Source organism: Chanos chanos, chromosome 15 (assembly GCF_902362185.1).
Source record: "Chanos chanos chromosome 15, fChaCha1.1, whole genome shotgun sequence".
Taxonomy (NCBI): Eukaryota; Metazoa; Chordata; class Actinopteri; order Gonorynchiformes; family Chanidae; genus Chanos; species Chanos chanos.
In genome coordinates, this window is record NC_044509.1 from 5,669,844 (window position 1) to 5,687,446 (window position 17,603).

The window sequence follows — 17,603 nt, forward strand, 5'->3', positions numbered from 1 at the left end:
TTTGCTTCTTATGTGTTTTGCTTTGTTTCACTCGCTTTATCACCCCTGTTCACTAAATCACTTTTCTTACTGTCATTGCATTTCTTTTGCACTGTGAAATTATTTATCTACTGCATTAACGTTCTCCATACCTACAGGCTCTTGTAGTTCAAGTCTTTAGTATCCTATGTTTATGTACAGACAGGATCTTTATATACAGTAATTTTACTTATTTTATTTTAGTTTAATTTTATCTTAACCTATTGTGTGTTTTGCTAAACTTTTATTGTGTCGTATGAAGTTACTGGATACCTAAAAATTTCCTTTGGGATCAATAAAGTATCTATCTATATCCCTCGATTACCTTCAACAGTACACTAGTGAAGGTAAGCACTATTAACTGAACAACGTCGCGATAATACACAGTGTTCACCTGTATTGCAAACGTCACTCTAATAGTACTTTTCTTGACAATCTACAAACTCGAAACCTAACGGTCAGAGGACGCTTACAGCGGGGAAACAGTGGGAATTCCAGAAATGAAGACAGATTGTATCTGATCATGACTTACCTATCTGAATCAGGCGAACACATTCTTCCGACTGCTGTATCTCCTTGTACACCTGTGGCAACTTCAAAACACGCATTAATAGTACTGACTACATCTGGTGGTGGAGTTTCGAGAGTTATTTCGCGACCTAAACTCGTTTCTATTTCAAAGTCGCTCTGTTTCGTCATGGTTCTCTGTAGAGTATTCTCCGACCCTCGTGCTTCATCCTGTGATGTCTTGTCTGCAGCAGAAAATGCCATGTTTTTCACAAAACTCAGCAGTTGTTTTCTGCTGTCCCAAAAGTTTATAGGTATTACAGCTGTACCTCAACACAGGAAAAGACTGGTTTCCGAAACATAGTTGCTCATTAAATATCTACGTTGTCGAAAAAGTCTACAAGATCCGTACTCTCCACATGTGCACACACACCAGGAGATAAACGAAGTGGATGCTTATTGATGGCACAGGAAGTGCTTTGAGTTCATGACATTTCAAACCACTGAGTCTGCGCAACAGAAGCTCTACAGTGACCTCTAGTGGCTGAGTCTTTATCTTCGCATTGCTTACTGTTACATTGTGCATTTCTTTATTTTATAATTCAATACTGTAACCTGATTAATAAGTTTCTAAAATAATGTCAATATTAATAGACATATTTTCACTTTAAAAATAATAACTGCCTAATTAAACTGAAAACAAAAATAATAGCTGGCCGAAATAGAAATATTTTATTCTCTTTGCAGTTGGGTTCGCGTCATTCTACAATCATCCACAGGGAGGCATCCACACTTCTTGTTCAAAGCCCTGTATCTGTGCAAGTTTTCAGTTATGATTGATTATTTCAGCCAATAGAAGCAGGACAACTTCAGGAAGTGCGATCTCTAAATGTTTCGGGTGGGCACCGGATTTATATAAGAGTTCCACAACACGCCTACCGACCCAGAGCAGCAGAATCAAGCCTGCACGGTACAACCCTCCAAGTTCTCAGGAACGAGAGCGATCCTCTATTAGAGAATGGCAGATTACAGTAAAACCGAAAAAGTCCCTTTACACGTTCCAGATCTGGAGGAATTATGTCAAGGTAAGTAACGTGCATTTCGGAGCGCAGTTATGCATCTTACTATACTGTCAGATTTGCAATTTTCTGTCTGAACTGTCGCCAAGGTTTTGGCTTGATCAAAGTCCGAGTTTGCCCGCCTCGTATTCTGACAGTTAGCTTGATTTTGCTCATGTATACTTATTTACATATTAACTTATGATATCCGCCATAAAACTATCCTTTATACACAAATGCGTTCTGTTCAACAGGTATGACAGTGACTATACTCATTCTCTCTCTCTGTCTCTCTCTCTCTTTGTCTCTGTGTGTGTGTGTGTGTGTGTGTGTGTGTGTGCAGTGCTAGAGAAAGGTCTGAAACAGAATTTTGCTGACGCGTCTGTCCGTGTTACTGACTGTCCAGACCTCACACAACATCCTTTCCAGTTTCCCGTCAAGGGTAAAATACCAAATAATACTTCAAGTCAGCATTGGAACGTATGCATAAAAGGAACACATACAAAAATGACGACCTATTTCCCATTTCCCTCTGTCTTCAGGACTGTGTGGCAAACCGCGTATAACTGATGTAGGGGGTGTGCCCTATTTGATCCCAATGGTTCAAGCACACAAGGTTTGTCCATAAACATTTTTGAAACTTTATTTCACAAGCTGTTGGGAAAACAATAAAAAGCAATATCACAATATTCCTTCCCTCCAGATATACAATATGAACACTGTTTCCAAAGAATTGGAGCTTCCTGGAGCTTTCATTCTTGGTGCTGGAGCTATCTCATCCAGAACAGCTGGAATGAATGCAGAGGTCTGGGATTCATTATTACTGATGCCCCATCATATAGACAAACTCTCTCTCTCTCTCTCTCTCTATATATATATATATAGTGTATATAATAATTTATCAAATAAATTATATACATATATGTTACAATCATTAAAGATATGTATATTACAATCATTAAAGACTGATACTGAAAATGTCTTCGGGGGTTAGGAAGAACACTTCTGTTCTATTCTATTCTATTCAGAGGTAATTCTTGTTATTCTGCAGATCTGTTTGTATTGATTGTGGATAATCTTGTCTGTATATGTAGTAATCCTAGTCTCTTCACTGTCGTTGGCCACTACAGCTGATGCCTCTGGTGCTGACTGAAGCTGAGGGCAGACCAGCAGTGAATGGCAGCTACTTTTCTTCCATCAACCCAAAGGACGGCAAATGTCTACAGGAGAAATACAGCGATAGGTTCCACGACTGTGACTTTGGTCTGTTGGGAAACCTTTATGCATGTGAGGGGAAACCTGGAAAGGTGAGTACCAAGAGCCAAGAAGAGATAAAAATAAAATGAAATAGTTTAAATTAGTATGTCCTGTATTAACTTGGCTATTTCTTAGAGCCCTTAGTATCTAAGTCTTTGACAAACTTAGCTTTTTGTGTTTCTGGCAGGAGTGGATATGTCGGACATCATTAACTTTATTACACGTGAACTGGTCACAGAGAGAGAGAAAGAGAGAGAGAGAGAGAGAGAGAGAGAGATGAAGAGAGGGAAAAGAGAGGACGCTGCATCATGAGTGTTGTGAATGATCGTAAGCTCAGAGACGTTACCCGTTCACGTGAACCTATTAAACGTCGGGTTTGTGCGTTATGAATTTATCTGAACTCCTGACTCCCGCTTCTGAAACCCAGCAAGGAAAAACGAGTGTACATTAGCCAAGGTGAACGGGCCGAGTGTAATGTGTAACCGAGGTGTAGTTTCTGTGTTGTCACAGGTCATTGAGGTCAAGGCCAGCAGGAGGACAGGGCAGGACAGTCTGGTAAGCTCCATGAGAAGGACCATGGAAAGACACTACGGTGAGAAAAGTGTGGCACTGGGTGGAACGTTTGTGATCCAGAAAGGGAAGGCCAAGATCCACATTATGGTAAATATGAATGAATGAATGAAGAAAAAAAAAAAGAAAAGAAAAGTCAGTGTGTCATTTTTCAAATTGTGCACTTTTTTTCTTTTTGTCCCCCACCCAAACATTTAGATGTAACATATTGAGCCATATCTTGTTGACATGTTGCATGTTCTAAGAACTGTACAGAGTTCAGAGAGTTTGGAGTTCCTCTCTTCATTCACACGGTAAACCCTTTTTTTTTGTAGCCACGTGAGTTCTCAACCTGTCCTCTCAACACCGAGGAGGATGTTAACAACTGGCTCAAGCACTTTGAAGTCAGCGCTCCCCTGATTTGTCAGACCGTCATGGTGTCCAAAGATCCCGTGAGTCTGCGAGATCATTTCTAGAATTTTCTGCATAACATATGAGACTTAGAGAAGTTTATCCCTTTCTGGTGCACCAAAATACCCAGTTACATCAACTTAATTGTAAAAACATCAAGGCTTTTTTTTTTTTTTGCCTGCAATAAAATGTTTCAGGGCACCTTTGTGAGCATTGGGGATGTTTTTTTTTAATTTTTCATTAGGGTTTAGACCTGAGAGTGGAGCATACCCACGGCTTTAGTCACCATGGTGAGGGTGGACATTACTACATAGACACGACCCCTGACACAGTGGAGTACCTGGGATACTTCCTGCCGGCCGAATACATCTACCGCATCGACAGACCCAAGGAAACCCACCAGATTGGCCGAGACTGAGTTTATGTGGAAATAAAATAGAGGGATTATTTTAGTACAATTTTCAGTTTGATTTGGTTGATCATTGAGAAATTAGTTATTAATAAATTTGTAATGATGACACTCTGATCTTGTATAATCTCCATCACGATAGCATTGTCAAGGAAATTTTATTAAATAAAAATTACATTTTTTTAATAGAAGGTGAAGTGAGGGACAGCACCTGATGTCATGATTTAGACAGCATGTGCTGAGTATCTTAACTAACTCACTAACTAAATAAATGAATGAATAAATAAATAAAAGCTACACATTCATTGTCTTTCTCATTTTCTCTCACTTATATATTTCTTAGACAGCATTTTCTAGAGGTAGCAGCTCGTTTTACTGAGGGAATAATATTCATGAATACTGCCTTTGTGGTGATAATCGCGCTACTAGTTAATCAGCCGTAACATATCGATTGCCAAAACGTGTGTTGAGCGCGAGCCACCGGATGCATACACGTAAACGCGGCTGTAGCTACAAGATCATACTTCACAGGGTCAAGATTTGCTGCCGTTGTATTTTCTCGCTATTTTCAGGTCAGCTTGGTCTTGTTACCCTTACTAATACTGTTAATCGACCAGTTTAATTGTCAGGTTAGCTGCAAGTCACTTAATATGAAACTAGGTTAACCAGCTAGATAGTTTAGCCAGTCAATTGCTAATTTCAGATAAGTCTGGTAACGGCAAAATTTGCTGAAAGACAGCTAATAAACCAATGAGGACTGACCGTTTATGAGTTATGTCGATAAAAGTTTGCCTTAAACTAATTAGGTTTACGTGAGTTAACCAAATCAGCTAAGTTTTACATAACTTTGCCATATACTAAATATTGGTTTATTGTCATTGTCACCATTGAATGGAATCCGAAAGGTCGAGATGACAATTTAGGCAAACTGTATCTGCATGACACTTTTTACCAGTAGATGGAGCCAAATGCAAAGCAACATCTAAATAAATCGGCCGTTAAATAATGACCGCGCTGAAAAGCAAATACTCGAAACGGAACAGAAAATGATTGTAAATTTTAGTATATGTTTTATTGGTAGACGTGTTAACGTTTGTCAAGGAACGCATCGTTACAATGAGAAGAAATGAAAGTCAACAGCGCCCCACAGCAGGTAAGCTCCTATACGAGGAGGTTATGCTTCAGAAGAGGTCTGACGGTTTGAAGTAAGTCCAATAAAGAAATAACTATCCTTAAGGGCATTTAAAGTCAAACAAATTGCCAACGCAAGTAATTCATCATTCTCAGGTAGGTTAAATTGCAGTGATATATTAGCAACATGGAGTATATTCAATAAATACGACATTATTCGTTAAAGACTGAAAATGCAATGTATTGTGATGTTGCTGTACTGCAATATCATAGTAATTTCATACTTAAAATGACTGCCCATCATGCCTGAGGCTCTAGATAAATCATATCGCAGCGTTGTCTTTGTTACAGGCTGTCTCTCTGTACCACTGTTTAACCAAAAGAAACGTGGCAGACATCCTCTGACTTCTAATCCCTCGGAGAACGATTGTCACTCTGGCGGTGAATATGCTGGAAATCAAAGCCCTGCTCTGTCCTTCTTCCCGTCGAGTAAGCTGCTTTTGTGACACTCAGCTAGACAAAGAGCAAACAAGAATACTTAATATAAAGCTTATTTAAAATGGCTTAGCCTACATTCACAGTACTGATTCTCTCATTCTGTTTGATGGTAACTAAGAACACATTCAATTTATACGGGTTCACTGTTTTTCAAAGAGGAGACAATGTAACAAATCGCAAGAACTTGGTACGTCAGATTGTATTGATGTTAATTCTGGTTTTGTCCAGGTAATTTAGGGTATTCTCAAGATGCAGCAGTTAATTATCCAACACTTCCTAATCAGAAGAGCCAGTGGAATAAACCAGTCAACCATCAACTTCAGCAACCCAACAGTAAACCTGCACCTCCCTCTGGATCAATGGGCAGAGGACCTGCACCTGTTCCTCATCCATATAAGCCAGCCTATATTTGGTACACTTGTGGGACTGGATTAATATTTGTAATATTTTTACTGTGAAATTAGAGGCAGTCAGTAGAGATACAAGGTGATGAGTTAAAAATGAAAGTTTACAAGATTGTTATTTAGATGTCATCTATATGGGAAACAAATTCCAAAATATATCGTCCTTTATCGGCAAAAGGATTGAGCTTAGAGGCAAAGGAAACATCATATTTGACAGTTGTTTAGTCAGTCGTTTGTACTGTGGTGTTTTCTTTTTCCAGGTCGCAGAGGGTACAGCAGAAGACCCCAGGGAGGCAGGACTCTATGGCAACCCCTGCCCCAAGGCAGGACTGCTTCCCTAGCAACGGCGTAACCACGTTGGCAAAGTCCCAACCATTTGGCAGCAACCAGCCCGTTAGCCAGCAGTCATTTAAAACGCAAGTCGGCTCATTCAGGGGATCACTCCAGTCTCAGCAACCAAACCTTGCCCAGCCTTGCCGTCAGGTCCCACCAGGGACACAAAGACAGAATACACAGTGGAAATTCAAATCTGTGGGACAGACTGGGCAGAGGACAGAGGACCAGAGAGAAATGCACCAAAACCATACAAACATCCAGACACAGGTACGCACCAAGAACTGTGTCTGTCAAAACTTAAATTGCAGAGTGAAATAAAAAGCGTGAAATCTTATCTAACTGGAACCAGTCCAACTTAAATCTCTGCAGGCAATGTAGATAATGTTACATTTTGATTGGTGTAGTGCAAGTCTGTTAATGTCTCTCCCCGACCTCTCGTTATCTGTCTCATTGTATATTGATCCACGATGAACAGAAAGGAACGCCGTCACGGGTAAAACCGGCCGATGAGAAGACCCTGCGGATTCTCACGGCAGTCATTGAAGGCATGAAACACTGGAGTCGGTACAAGGACAAGACACCCTTGTTGTTTGAGATTTTTGGTGTGTATCTTGATCCATCCGCACACATTTCATTTTCAAGTACCGGCCTACTAATGATCTAATGATCTGTCATCTCTCTCTTTTTTTTTTTTTTTTTTTTCCCTGAATAGCCACCCTCGATTCTGCGGTCACCCAGGGAAGTCACGGTGCCAAGAACTTTCTAATAAGGGATGGAAAAGACGCAGTGCAGTGTATCTACTATGAAAATGCGAGTCCATATTATCACTGCTTTAGTACAAGGCTAAGTAATTGTCCCTCTGAAGCCATGTGTAAATTTTGCTTAGTCTCCATATAATTCCACCTATTTAACCCCTCAGAGGTCCCACGGTGTCTTTAGGTATTAAATTCAGATGTTAGCGATTGGTACTTTAGTTGGTAAAGTTGGTACTTAAACCACTTACCCGAAGTTCTTCTGTTTTAAAGCCTCTTTTATAATATTTTAGTTTGAATTGGGAGAAGACTTTGTGAAACTGACTGTAATTATGAAGCACCTTATTGACCGCGCAGTTACTCACGGCTCATTAAACAGTGATTGGTCGAACGTGACAGGAAAGCCTACAAGATCATATTTATCGTAAAAGGGTTAAGGGGTGTAGTGGGAACACGGTGTGAAAACCCATCGATACTGGTATTTTTAACCTCTGAGACGGCGAATGCTTGATTACTTGATTCCAGAAACCTCAAACTTAGCTGATTTTCTCATCAGCTCTAATTGTCTATTTTTCTGGGGGGAAAAAAGTACATTGGATAATGAGTCGTATGCTTATGATGCTAATGACTTAGATTTGCAAGTCAAATTCGATCTTTTTTCACTGCCTGACTGGGTTGGTGATGTGATTCAAATTCTGAAAGGAGTCGAATCTATGCATCTGAACTGACTTCACTGTCACACTCAAGATGTCTTCAAAATGAGACATTTTACGTATTAGCAAAGCAAATAAAGTTAATATAGACATAATATCATTTTTGCTCTGTGAAATGGGCAACCCACACAGTATTTTTTTAAATGGCGCAATACCATTTAAATCATCCAACTGCACCGACGCGTCCCTGTATCAGGGGCAGACAACTTTTCTCCTAAAGAACCTTGTTCTGTAAATGAGCGCTCGACACAAACACTCCTGATTAGTCTAATCAAGGCAGCAGTCAGCCTCTAAGTAGTATGATTATGGATAAGGTTTAAACAAAGAGGTTTTGGCCTCTCCGTGCAGTAGACGACTGCACAATCCCCCCTTATTCGAAACATCTTATGCGAGTTCTCCTCCTGTACGCGGTTTTCACAGGACCAGGCTCTGCCCAGACTGATCCGGGGTCAGGTCCATCGCTGTGTGGGGAACTACGACCCAGTGAAGGATGTGCTCACCTGTGTGTCAGTCAGGGCGGCATCGCCTTCGGAGCAGAGGAACGCCCTGGAGGTCGTGAGAGCGTCGGACACTGAGATGAGGAGACTGGTCCAGGTTCTCAGTGAAATTTGACTTTGATAAACGAGCATTTTTACAACACCAAAGCCATGCAGGTTATGTTCAACATTTCATGTTGTTCCTTGTTATGAATTCATTTTCTGAAAGTAAATTTATCAAGATTCTCAGATTCATTGTAATCATATGTTAAACATGAAATCTTGGTACATTCATCAACCCTCAGTTTCAAGGTTCAGTTACATGTCATGTTGAAAAGTATTTATTAATTTGTTAAAAATCAAGCAATTTTCTTAGAACCTCAGACTTGACATGTAAAACCTTATACCTCAGACTTGACATGTAAAAGAAAAAGAAAAAAGATTTTTATTTGGTCTCATACGCAATGTTTTATTACAAATAAAATCCACAGAACAGCAAGTATTGTTTAGAGGGGTAAGTTCAAAGGTTAAACAAACACATCGATGAGGTAATATCCCAAAATATATCTTTCAGAGAAGGGGATCTGACCGCTGTCAGAGTTCAACAGTGACCTCACAGAATTGTTTACACCCAAAACATCACGATGGAAACCCAATACATCTAATCTACAGGGAAAAAAAACAAAAAACAAAACAAATTCACCAGTGGTCAGACTTCACATACATAATCACAGACAAAACAATATTCTGTGCCAGCAGAGCCTGTTGTCTTGTTGCTGTTGTCAGTTGTCTTGTTATTGTAAATGTGCAGTCAGTGGATATCAGTACATTAACATACACATCACTCTTTTTCTTCAATGGTGCTGTCTCACTGCCTCATCGTATACTGCAATAACAATACGTCTGTAGACAAGGCCCATGAGTTTTAATAACACAATATATTGGCAATTTCTTTTTTACGTGAAACCCCGCTGTTGAACACACACTTACACTCTCACACCCACACACACACGCTCAGGGGAGCTTTTATATTTTGTTCAGTTGGCAGAATTAAGGGAGAAATATCCCCACATGCTTCACCAGTGTGTTCTAGAAACAACAACAGGATTTCAGTTAAGCCTGAAAATGTAAGATGTGCACCTGATCTGAGGTGTGGCAACTCCCACCCCCCCAGCCCCACCCCCATCCCCCATTCTGTGGAACACTTGGATAGTGTGTAATTGCCAGATTATTACCCACAGGCCAAGTTTGAAACACAGCTGGTCTCAGGCCCTGACCTTGCAAATATGGTAGAACAGAGTGACCATGCTAAAACGTAATGCCTTTGTGTATGACTGCATTGCCTCTTAGTTTGATGAATGAAAAATAACTTGCTCCGCTAGGATAACTGCCGGATGAGTGGACGTAAGTGGACATAGGGTGAGCACAGCATTTCCCTGTTTCACTGTCACCTCCCTTCCTCCTTATCTTTCATGCTCTCTCTGTATCTCCTCACCCACGTGTCATTCACCTCCTTGGTCCTTTATAGTGTCTCGTAAAACATGGAATCATCCACATCCCCAATTTTTTTTTTCAACTGAAACATTTCCATCCCCTCCCCTGCATGGAATTTTTTTTTTTTTTTAAATTTTGTTTTTTGTTTGTTTGTTTGTTTTTCTCACAGAAATATACAACACGTACTAGAAGGGGAAAACAATGAACCATTTACAAAACACAGTTTCAGTACAAGTAAATAGCAACCTGATAAAGATACTGAAGTCTTGGTTACTGTAAAAAAAAAAGGCACACGCTGGTTAGGTCAGAAAAGGGTTATTCTTGAACAAGTGTCTTGGTTGTTAAGTTAAGCGCTGGACGTAGCTTAGTCCCGTAAATGCAGTCTCTTTCCTCTTCTTTCTCCTGATTTCATAGAGTCCTGAATATTGTGTTATGAAGGACAAACTACCAAAAAGAAAAAGAAGAAGAACACGTGATTTGGATTTTAGTAGGTTTTTCTATTCAAACAGCTAATACCAGGGTAAAGAATGGATGAATTTTGTGATGTTCAGGGTATTACTAGTCCGTAAGACAGTAGAGTACAGTAGAGTTCGTCTAGTAGAGAGGACAAAAACCATGACTTGGCCACTTGAGTGGCCTTGGACGTCTGGTCAGTGGAACATCCCCCAAAAAACAGATTAACATTGGGAAGTGTCTTGTCATTCTTTCCAGCACCGCCTCGGTACTCACTGGACAAAAACAAGACGGCAACCAGACTTCAACCTTCCTCCCATTGACTTTAATTGTGTTGAAACTTTCAGAGGGATACATTGGTTGCACGTCAGTTCTCTCAGACGTTTGGTGTAACTCCCAAACAATCCCCACATGTATCATGTATCATGTTCCCAAATCATCCTCATTATTTCCCATAAGCCACAGTATTTGTTCACACCAGATCAGTACATACAACGCAAACTGTACAACGGACGAAACGCACAAAACGATTCCAAAATCGCTGTGTCTTTGCTCACGTGGCGTGAGTCACATCCCTGACGCGTCAAACGCAGCACCGTGCCTTCTCTTCCACTCTGTCGTGTTTTGACCAGTTTTTGGGGGGGGGGGGGGGTTCTGTGCGGGATATGATGAGCAGTAAAAGCAGTGAAACCAAAAGATCTCTAAATTTCCTTCTGCAGTGGTGGGCTGTTATCCCTGAAGGTTTTGGAAGATGGTTCTTGTCTTCCCTTGTCACCCTTTGCAGACGCGTCTCAAGTTATGCCTGATGACAGACAATATTCTGGAATGTTACCATTTACTGTTAGTACTTTTCACCCCACAGCTATAGTTCTGATCGGGCTGCCAGTAGTCATATTATAAGTACTATGTCTAATTCAAAACAAATCAAAATTTCATTATATCTCTTTGCATTTCACTTTTTAAGGAGTGCTGCTCTATGTTCCACGATGCGTTAGTGTGGAAAAGACAAGTCTTGACCAATCAGAACACAAACGTTTCAAAAATGCTTTCATTCCAGTTCAGCAAGGCTAAAAGGACATAAGCCCGGACAAAAAAAAAAAAAAGAAAAAAAAATGCTCTCTGTGAACTTCAACAACAGAAAAGGAGTGTGTGGTATGAAGGAAGACAAAACGATAAGACATGGACACATCATGAGCGCAAGAGATCTCTTCCTCAGTGGACTGGCCGTCGAGTTCCGTCCCCAGAAACGTCATCCAATAGGGTAAAGACAGAGAGGGAGGCACAGGGGTATCCTCCTTGAAGTCCAACCATTCAACCAGGCGAGAGGGTGGGGCAGGGTGAAGTTGGGGGGTTGGGGGGGTTGGGGGTTCAGTTGAGACAGAGCCACTACAAAATAGTAGGCAGAGGAGTTGGGGACAGCTGTTCCTTGGGGGCGTACTTGGCGAAGAAAGGGAGAAAGAGAGTGAGCATCACCCCGACAATGGCCAGCATGTAACCCCAGCCGATCTGACACTCTCCGGCGTAGTAGATATCCGAATCTCCGCAGAAAGACTTGACCAGGCTGGAGTTTAGACCAAACGGATACACCAGCAGACCAGAGGCCATGATGAACACTGGAGGAGGAAGACAGGAAAGAGGAAATGAGTCAGATTCAACGAAATTCGCGTTCACATTACATTTACATTTATTCGTTTAGCAGATGTTTTTATCCAAAGCGACGCCCGAGAGAGGCAGTATTAGACCAGATACAAGTGCAAGAAAACTTGAAGGAAAATAAGAGAGTAAATTACACAGTTACGAATAGGTCTGTACTTAGGTGGGTCTATATCCCCATTATCTATAACTATCATGTACCTTCCCACGTAGAGAAGACAGAATCTTCATAACTGAGACCCCAAGTTACATTTCTAAACAACACCCAACAAACAAGTTCATTGGATTGGATGGAGGACAAATAATGAGGACATTTTTTCTACTTTTTTTGAAGTTAAAAAAAAACCCCATCAACCAAAACCAACCAAACGAATCACTTGGATTTTATGCTTTTATACAATTAAAATACTGAGACAAGCTGAGTCATTTATCATTGCTGTAATGTCATGCTAGATCCTCTTGGTGGCAGTAAAGGCCTTGAATTTTGATACCTCTGAACGTTCACTGTCAATCAACAGTTTGTGGTTGTATGCCTCACTGACTGTCTCCAAACTGATAATGAAGAGTGAAGATATAGAGGAAAATGAAGAGAAAAGTCTAAAGAGTTCAGATTGAAATTCATAAGGGCAAAGGGAAGAAATAAATAGCTCTCCTAAGATGACTGAGTGACAGTATTCCTTAATATGACGGGAATCCTGTCAGAGGGAAACCCATTAGAGCTTCTCATCCCAGACCCGGGAAAGATCCGGAACTTTCTGAGCGATCAGCTTTCTCGGACACTATCAGAGCTCGAGAGAGCAGAGCATGACTATTAAAAAGTGCCTTTCTGTCAAGTGTCTATTGACTCCAGTGTAACGTTACAGGCCCTGTTCATTTTGGGGGGTAAATGCACCGACCAGATCCAATTCCACCTAAGTCTTCACAAACCTGTCTGTACAGAGACGGTCGGGAGATTTGGAAATTTGCTTTGTGAGAGGAATTCATCACAAGTGCTCTGGATTTGAAACGTGACTGAAATTACACTAAATATATAATCAATAAGAATTTGCATAATTAAATGCATAATTAAATAATTCTGAGAAATAAATTAAATCTGTTTACTTATTTGTTATCCTCTCTTTCCTTTTGTGTTTTTAAATGAACTGTATAATTATAATATAGTAACCAGTAACTAATTTTATGCTTAGTGTTTGTGCGTGTGTATGTGTGTGTGTGTGTACGCGCGTGTGTGTGCTTGCAAAAAGAGTGAATATGTGTTTGTCTGTGTCTGTGTATGTGTGTGAGAGAGAGAGAGATTATTTCTGGCTGAATCATAAGACAGCACATTGGTTCTCCTGCCCAGCCCTATCAGACCTGTTTAATCTCATCTCCTCGTTATAAAGTCCTTGGTTTCTTGAACTACGTGTGCTGATGCTTGGCATTAACCAAAAATGCTGTAAACTAATTGGTCCTGAGCACTGGAATGGAAAAACACTGCTTTAAAACAAATCTCTCCTTCAAACACTTACCTCCCCTCCCTAAAACCCTTTCCCACCTCCCCAGACCCTGGGCTCTGAGTTCTCCCTCTTCTGAAGGCTCTGTGTTTATCAGTAGGGTCCTGGCATCTCAAGGCCTCAGTGCTAATGTTTCTTTAATGACATTCTCTATCAAAGTACCATTAGCACAAAAACAAAGCCAGACCCCCTCCCTCCCTTTTTTTCACATTTGCTTATTACATAAAAACAAGGGGTGACAGACCAACAACAACAACAACAACAACAAACAGACCTTTCATTCTTGCTGGGACTCAGAGGAAGCCAAAGAAAGCGTCCCAGCGTACAAGACACTGTGCAGAGGAGGCAACCCGTGCTCTGGGGGCAATTGTTGTCTCTATCAGATAAGTTTTTTTTTTTTTTCTACCCACAGGGGCCTGATGTGATCACAGAGATTTCAGGGCTTCGGTTATAATACGCAACTTATCAGAGCAGCTGAGGCCTGTACCGAGCTCATACCAGCAATACTAAAACATTCCACGTCTGCTCCAAAAAAACGCAGGCCCTCACATCTCCCACAAACATGGCTTCAATCTTGTAATTAGCCGAATTGTTCTCTTGTGGTTGTTTTGTTGGATTTACATTAAAGCTGACTGCTTTGAAGATGGTTTTGACGATTTGGCTACGTTTGTTTTAAGTTCAAATAGGTATGTTTAGGGCACAGGGTTCATTCTTCCTTCTCTGGTTGTAAGAATGAGAGACAGAGATGAGAATTGGCGCTCTGTGTGTGAGTGTGTGTGTGTGTGTGTGTGTGTGTGTCTATATGCGTTCAGGCATAGCATATGTATGAGTTATCCTACATGTTCCTCTCTAAAGTAACACATGAATACTAAAAAGGGAAAGCTCATTTCCTGCGTGGCAAGGTTGGCTTGGCACATATACATAAGTCCTACTGGTGATACTTTAATCCAGTAGTGCCATATGCACTGGTGACAACTGATACAATGACCAAGCTCAATGTATGACTGTGTGGTGTAACCACTGTGATTACACCAAATGACTCCAATTCACTTAAGCCAAGACCGCAGTGTTCCAGTCCCCCACTCACAATGGTTAGGCTGCATTTATTAAATCTGTGTGTGTGTGTGTGTGTGTGAGAGACCTTATCCTCAGGCTGTCAGTTTCAAAGACATTTCATGATTTCAACTCCTTTCTACAGTATCTCTGTGAAACGCTCAAAAAAAACGCTTAACCAGTCATTGGTCAGCGAAAGCTAATGCCTTCGCATTTGCATAAGGATTCTAATGGTAATGAGCTGAGGCGTATTCCGGGGGTTGCCATGGCGCCGGTCATTCTCTCAAACACAGGTGTTCATTTTAAACGGTGATTTCCGGGAATCTCGCACGCAAATGGCTCAGGACGAAGGTAAAAAGGGGACACCTCAAAAAAAAGAAAAAAAAAAAAAAAAAAGATGGGCAGGTAGAATGTTAATAGACTGGGTTATGGCGGTGGAAGAGCAGTTAAAATGCAATTATGGGGAGTGTAAACTGCTGTCCCCACAATAGCCTGAGGGCAGTAAACTACGCTCGGCTCTGGATCCAGCCTTCCGTCTCTCACTCAGCCGCACTTTACCGGCGCTTCACCGACACCGCGGCCGTGAGCATCGGTTTTGAGTGGGCGGCAGTGATGACCCTGAACTCATTACTGTCCATCTGTGAAAATGAGGCACAGCGAAGAGATGCACCGCTCGACCGAACGCAGAGAGGAAGAGAGGATGTGTTTTTACAGTGTTTTTACTCTGGGTTTATGAGGGACTTGTGTGTATAGTCTCTATGCACACACACACCTACAACACACACAACACACATACTCTCTCTCTCACACACACACACACACAATCGCTCTCTCTTTCTATAAATGATGAGCAATGAACATGTAAAAAAAAAAAAAAAAAGGTTAAAAAAAAGTCTCTTTGTTGAAGCTCTCTCTCTCTCTCTCTCTGCTGGCAGTTTTGGGGAACACACAGACTGAGCTAGAGTGGTAGATATTGAGATCTGAGGGAAGCTAAATAGAGATAAATGGTAACAGCTTGTGTTTACACCCACGCTCGTGTCTCAGCGTTTTAGCGTCGTTTTTCTCCGCGAACGTAGCAGAAGCTTGGTGTGCATGACTCTAATGATGGTTAATTACTAAGTCAAAAAACACAGCCGTCTCTCCGTGCTGAAACATATGCTGTTTGAAGCTGGAGTTCCTCAAGCAGAGCTGGAGTTTTTCAGACAAAGACTTAAGATAAAGTTTTAGCCAACACTTTCATCCCTAAAAGGCGCAGGCTCTCAGGGCTAATTGTCGTCATGGCGAGCCGGTGACTATGGGGGGTGAATGGATTTTGCTACTTTACAGTTGGTTGTTTCTGTCAGTGTACTTGTGTTGTGTCGGTGTTAAACCCCATAGTAACCTACCAGTGTTCATTCTGACACCTAAAAGTGACCATTTCAGATAGGATAAACCTCATTCATCTATAATGGGAAATTCTTTTGAGCAGTAGCACAGACAGGTCAATAGAGACAAAAAGACAGGCAAGTACTTAACAACAGACAATACCATAGACAGATACACTGTATGGCCAAAACTATGTGGACATCTGACCATCACACCTGTACGAGCTCATCGGGCATTCCATTTCAAAACCATGGGCATTAATATGGAGTTAGCATTGACAGTTGACTAGCAGGGTAGAGATTTCGTGAACTGACTTGTGGCAACGATGGCATCCTATGACACTGCCACGTTTAAAGTCACTGAGCTCTCCAGTACGACCCACTCTACTTCCAAGGTCTGTCTGTGGAGATTACATGACCATGTGCTTGATTTTATGCACCTGTTAACAGTCGGTGTGGCTGAAACACCTGAAATCAGGTACACGCGTAGTTTTGGCCATATAGCATAACACAATATACACTATACAGTATACAGACTGATAATACAATATACACTATACAGTATACAGACTGATAATACAATATACACTATACAGTGTACAAAACTCAGAGTCTCATTCGTCCATTCTAAGTTATTGTCCATGTGTATTCCCAGCCATTTACTGTAGCTCACCACTTCAACGGCACCTCCATCATTTCCTACAAAATGGATCCCTCCACCTACGATACCGTTTTTGGCCGTCCGAAGTCCACAACCATCTCCCTCGTTTTGGAGACGCCGAACATCGAGCAGTTTTGTCTGCACCGGCCGCTGAAGCTCTTAACGAGCTAACAATGCTCGTCTTCTCCGTCTTACTAAAAACACCTCACAATGACTATCATCAACTATCATCAGAGGATTTCATGGCTTCATGAACTGTAAGACCGGTATTGATTTTTTTTTTCTTTTGTCTAGTTCTGCCATGCTTTCCTGGTATTGTTTGGAGAGGGGTTTTTTTTTCTTATTTTTTTTTTACACAACGTTGCCTCATTCGCGGTTTTAAGCGTAAGCAGAAACGGGAAAAATCAAAGCTGACGAAGTCTCTTTTGCGACAAACCAAGCTGGCTATCTGCGTCTGTCAGTGGAACGTTCTGGAACAAGAGAGCTTTTGCCAGGAACCTGTTTCAATTCCTAAAAGTCTTATTTGATCATGATTACTGCATGAAGTGAACTTCTACAAAGCCAAAGAGGATATGGTCATTTTTTTTTGTAATGGGTAATGTTATAGTAATGGTTTCCGTGTAGATATACATGTATGTATTTTTTAATTATCTGAGCTGAAGTTGATCTGTTTTGAATGCTTCTTGTTTTTGTGGTTTATGGTTGTTTATGTTGATGATGCTTAAAGAGAGTACTTTATATTTTTCATTATGTGAAATGATGATTTGATGTAATGATGTTTTTGTAATTATATTTTAAAAAATTCTATTTTCCCCTCCCTCTTCTTTCTTTCTTTCTTTCTTTCTTTCTTTCTTTCTTTCTTTCTTTCTTTCTTTCTGTTGTGGCTTTCTCTTTCCTTTTGCTCTTATGTAAT

The 17,603-nt window shown here is 40.9% G+C and overlaps 3 protein-coding genes across 3 annotated transcripts in view; 2 read left to right on the plus strand and 1 right to left on the minus strand.

Annotated features, from left to right (window-relative positions):
- The first annotated feature begins 1,484 nt into the window (after positions 1–1,484).
- c15h11orf54 (chromosome 15 C11orf54 homolog) lies at positions 1,485–4,508 on the plus strand. Its single transcript, XM_030792426.1, has 8 exons — positions 1,485–1,610; positions 1,927–2,025; positions 2,126–2,199; positions 2,287–2,388; positions 2,714–2,890; positions 3,351–3,500; positions 3,725–3,841; positions 4,045–4,508. The coding sequence occupies exons 1-8, from the start codon at positions 1,544–1,546 to the stop codon at positions 4,216–4,218; spliced, it is 960 nt and encodes a 319-aa protein (XP_030648286.1). The 5' UTR covers positions 1,485–1,543; the 3' UTR covers positions 4,219–4,508.
- An 817-nt stretch (positions 4,509–5,325) lies between these two features.
- On the plus strand, positions 5,326–8,655 carry spata22 (spermatogenesis associated 22). The gene is made up of 7 exons (XM_030792960.1): positions 5,326–5,362; positions 5,692–5,829; positions 6,076–6,250; positions 6,503–6,662; positions 7,054–7,180; positions 7,291–7,388; positions 8,464–8,655. Exons 1-7 carry the CDS (start codon positions 5,326–5,328, stop codon positions 8,653–8,655), a joined length of 927 nt encoding a protein of 308 aa, XP_030648820.1.
- A 3,197-nt stretch (positions 8,656–11,852) lies between these two features.
- lhfpl7 (LHFPL tetraspan subfamily member 7) overlaps positions 11,853–17,603 on the minus strand; it is a 91,674-nt gene continuing 85,923 nt past the window's right edge. Inside the window, exon 3 of the mRNA XM_030793148.1 lies at positions 11,853–12,079. Coding sequence (XP_030649008.1) covers positions 11,853–12,079 — 227 coding nt within the window. The remainder of the gene's footprint in view (positions 12,080–17,603) is intronic.

Excerpts from the sequence above, each read along its gene's own strand:
- c15h11orf54 (XM_030792426.1), top strand. The coding sequence starts at position 1,544 with ATGGCAGATTACAGTAAAACCGAAAAAGTCCCTTTACACGTTCCAGAT. Across the intron at positions 2,026-2,125 it reads TTTCCAGTTTCCCGTCAAGG|GACTGTGTGGCAAACCGCGT; the intron begins GTAAAATACCAA and ends CTCTGTCTTCAG. Across the intron at positions 2,389-2,713 it reads CAGCTGGAATGAATGCAGAG|CTGATGCCTCTGGTGCTGAC; the intron begins GTCTGGGATTCA and ends TGGCCACTACAG.
- spata22 (XM_030792960.1), top strand. The coding sequence starts at position 5,326 with ATGAGAAGAAATGAAAGTCAACAGCGCCCCACAGCAG. Across the intron at positions 6,663-7,053 it reads AGCAGTCATTTAAAACGCAA|AAAGGAACGCCGTCACGGGT; the intron begins GTCGGCTCATTC and ends CACGATGAACAG. Across the intron at positions 7,181-7,290 it reads CTTGTTGTTTGAGATTTTTG|CCACCCTCGATTCTGCGGTC; the intron begins GTGTGTATCTTG and ends TTCCCTGAATAG.